This window comes from Watersipora subatra, chromosome 4 (assembly GCF_963576615.1).
Source record: "Watersipora subatra chromosome 4, tzWatSuba1.1, whole genome shotgun sequence".
NCBI classification, from domain to species: domain Eukaryota; kingdom Metazoa; phylum Bryozoa; class Gymnolaemata; order Cheilostomatida; family Watersiporidae; genus Watersipora; species Watersipora subatra.
Window position 1 is genome coordinate 60,400,104 of NC_088711.1, and position 2,669 is coordinate 60,402,772.

The 2,669-nt window shown below is 43.4% G+C and overlaps 1 protein-coding gene across 1 annotated transcript; it reads left to right on the forward strand.

The window, feature by feature from the left end:
- Nucleotides 1-589: 589 nt before the first annotated feature.
- Nucleotides 590-2,428, forward strand: LOC137394426 (uncharacterized). Its single transcript, XM_068081144.1, has one exon. The coding sequence runs from the start codon at nucleotides 590-592 to the stop codon at nucleotides 2,426-2,428; it is 1,839 nt and encodes a 612-aa protein (XP_067937245.1).
- Nucleotides 2,429-2,669: the final 241 nt, after the last annotated feature.

A 2,669-nucleotide genomic window follows, 5' to 3' on the forward strand; every position in this document is an offset into this window, starting at 1 on the left:
TCAAGATGCCTAAACCTGGCTCGCTCATGAAGTTTAAGAACATTAAAAATATGGAAAAGGTGCCTTACACTGTCTATGCGGACTTTGAGTCTATTATAGACAAAAATACCAAAGTCCATACAGCGTGTGGCTACGGCGTAAACCTGGTGAACAGCTTAGAAAAGTCATTGAGGTTTGAGACTTACAGGGGTGAGGATTGCATGGAGAGATTCTTTGCAGAGCTGGATAGAATAGAAGAGTTGATAGATAGCATTCCAATCGCAAAAATAATAATCTCTCCGGAGCAAGAGCGAGAATTTAAAACTGCGACAGAGTGCTACATGTGTGGGCGCGAGGCTATAGAAGAAGAAGATTGGCTAGTTAGAGATCATGATCATGTCTCTGGGTCGTACAGAGGCCCCGCGCACAATAGCTGCAATCTCAAGCACAACAGACAAAAAAGATTAACGTGATATTTCACAACCTCAAGGGGTATGACTCTCATTTAATTGTCAAGGCTTACGAGGGCAACAAGGGCATCGATGTTATAGCGAACACGGATGAAAAGTACATGTCAATGAGAATAAATCGCTTTAAGTTTATCGACAGCATGCAACACCTCAACAGTTCACTGGCCGAACTGGTGGAAGGACTAGACGATCTCTCACACTTGAAACAGGAGTTTCCGGAACACTATGGCTTGTTGGCGAGAAAGGGCGTGTATCCGTACGAGTATATGGATTCTCATGAGCGATTTGAAGAAAAGCAACTTCCAAAGATTATACACTTTAGCTCATTGCTAGACAATCATGCGGGCTTGCAGCCAGGTGACTACCTGCATGCTCAAAAAGTGTGGAGAGAGCTCGGATGTAGAAATTTGGGTGACTACCATGACCTATATCTAAAGAGCGATGCGCTACTCTTGACGGATGTCTTTGAGAGTTATAGAGAAATAGCCATGGAGAATTATGGCCTCGATCCATGCCATTACATCTCTGCACCCTCATTGTCATTGGATGCTTGCTTAAAAATAACGAAGCAAGAACTGGAGCTCATCACCGATGTAGATATGTATAATTTCTTTGAGAGAGGCATAAGAGGTGGCATGTCTACCTGCGGCGGTTTGCGGTATGCCAAGGCAAACAATCCATATGTAAAGGACTACGATCCGAGTAAGCCAACTACCTACATTATGTACTTGGATGCCAACAGTCTGTACCCTTCGACAATGTTGAAAAAACTACCGACTGGTGGTTTTGAGTGGATAGAAGATGGCAAACTGCCCGATGTTAGCGAGGATGAAGGGTATGTCGCGGAAGTGGATTTTGAGTATCCAACCGAGTTGCATGATGAGCACAACGACTATCCATTCGCACCCGAGTCAACAAAACCCGATCAATGGTCGGAATATATGCGATCCGTTGGTGATGTGAAGCTCGGAGAGCCTTGCTATGCAAAAGTGCCCAAGCTAGTGCCCAATCTTAGAGATAAGTGCAATTACGTTGTACATCACAAAACTCTAGAGTATTATATCAAAAAAGGTCTGTGTGTGACCAAAGTGCACCGCGCTCTCAAGTTTAAAGAGAGCGCTTGGATGGAATGCTACATACAACTCAATAATCAACTTCGAAAGGAGGCTAAGACAGATTTTGGTAAAGCTTTTTTCAAGCTTATGATGAATGCGCTATTTGGCAAGATGATGGAGGATGTTCGCAAACGGATCGAGGTTGAACTGACTACTAACACGAAACGCCGACAGAAGCTCATCAACAGACCACGGTTCAAGTGTAAGAAAGAGTTTAATGATGAACTGTCAGCCGTGTCAATGAAGAAAACGACGGTAACATTAAACAAGCCAATCTATGTTGGTCAAGCCATCTTGGATCTATCAAAGATGCACATGTACGATTTCTTTTATGATGTCATCAGAAAGCAGTATCCCAATGCCCGAATGATGTACACTGACACGGACAGTCTTGTGCTCCTGATCGAGACTGAAGATTTTTATAAAGAGATGCCACTACACCTGTACGACACGAGCAATTACCCAAAAGATCACTGGTGCTACAGTGACAAAAACAAAAAGGTGCCAGGCCTCATGAAAGATGAGGGTGGTAAGGTGATATCAGAGTTTGTGGCTTTGCGAGCCAAGTCATACTGCGTAGAGGGTGAGGGTTGGGAACTGACAAAATGCAAAGGAGTGAAAAAGTGTATAACCGAAAACCTAAAGTTTGATACCTACAAAAAATGCCTGGATAGTGGAGTTCCGGCTCCGAATGCCACCATGACGACACTCCAGTCCAAACTACACGAGATAAAAAATTGGACTTTTAGCAAAAAGACTCTGTCGGCCTTTGACGACAAACGCTATTACCTAGATTCAATAAATAGCTTGGCACACGGACATTACAGAATAAATGACATTAACAATGCCGCACTTCTTGAATAGGAAAGCAAAAGAAAGTTTAGATGAGTTGAGTCAAAGATGGATCATTGCGATGGAGTTGTTTGATCTCGTCCGACCCCCTGTGTATGATGAATATAAAGAGTCTACTGAGAGATATACACTTCGAGGTAGACCCTTACCTAGGTATGAGAATATGCGTGTCAAGGTACCTGAACTCAAAAAGCTGGCCAAGGCACAAGGTATACCCAGGTACAAAACGATGAAAAAGGCGGCTCTACAAGCC

What these genes read in the sequence shown, in the direction of transcription:
- LOC137394426 (XM_068081144.1), top strand. Translation starts at nt 590, where the DNA reads ATGCAACACCTCAACAGTTCACTGGCCGAACTGGTGGAAGGACTAGAC.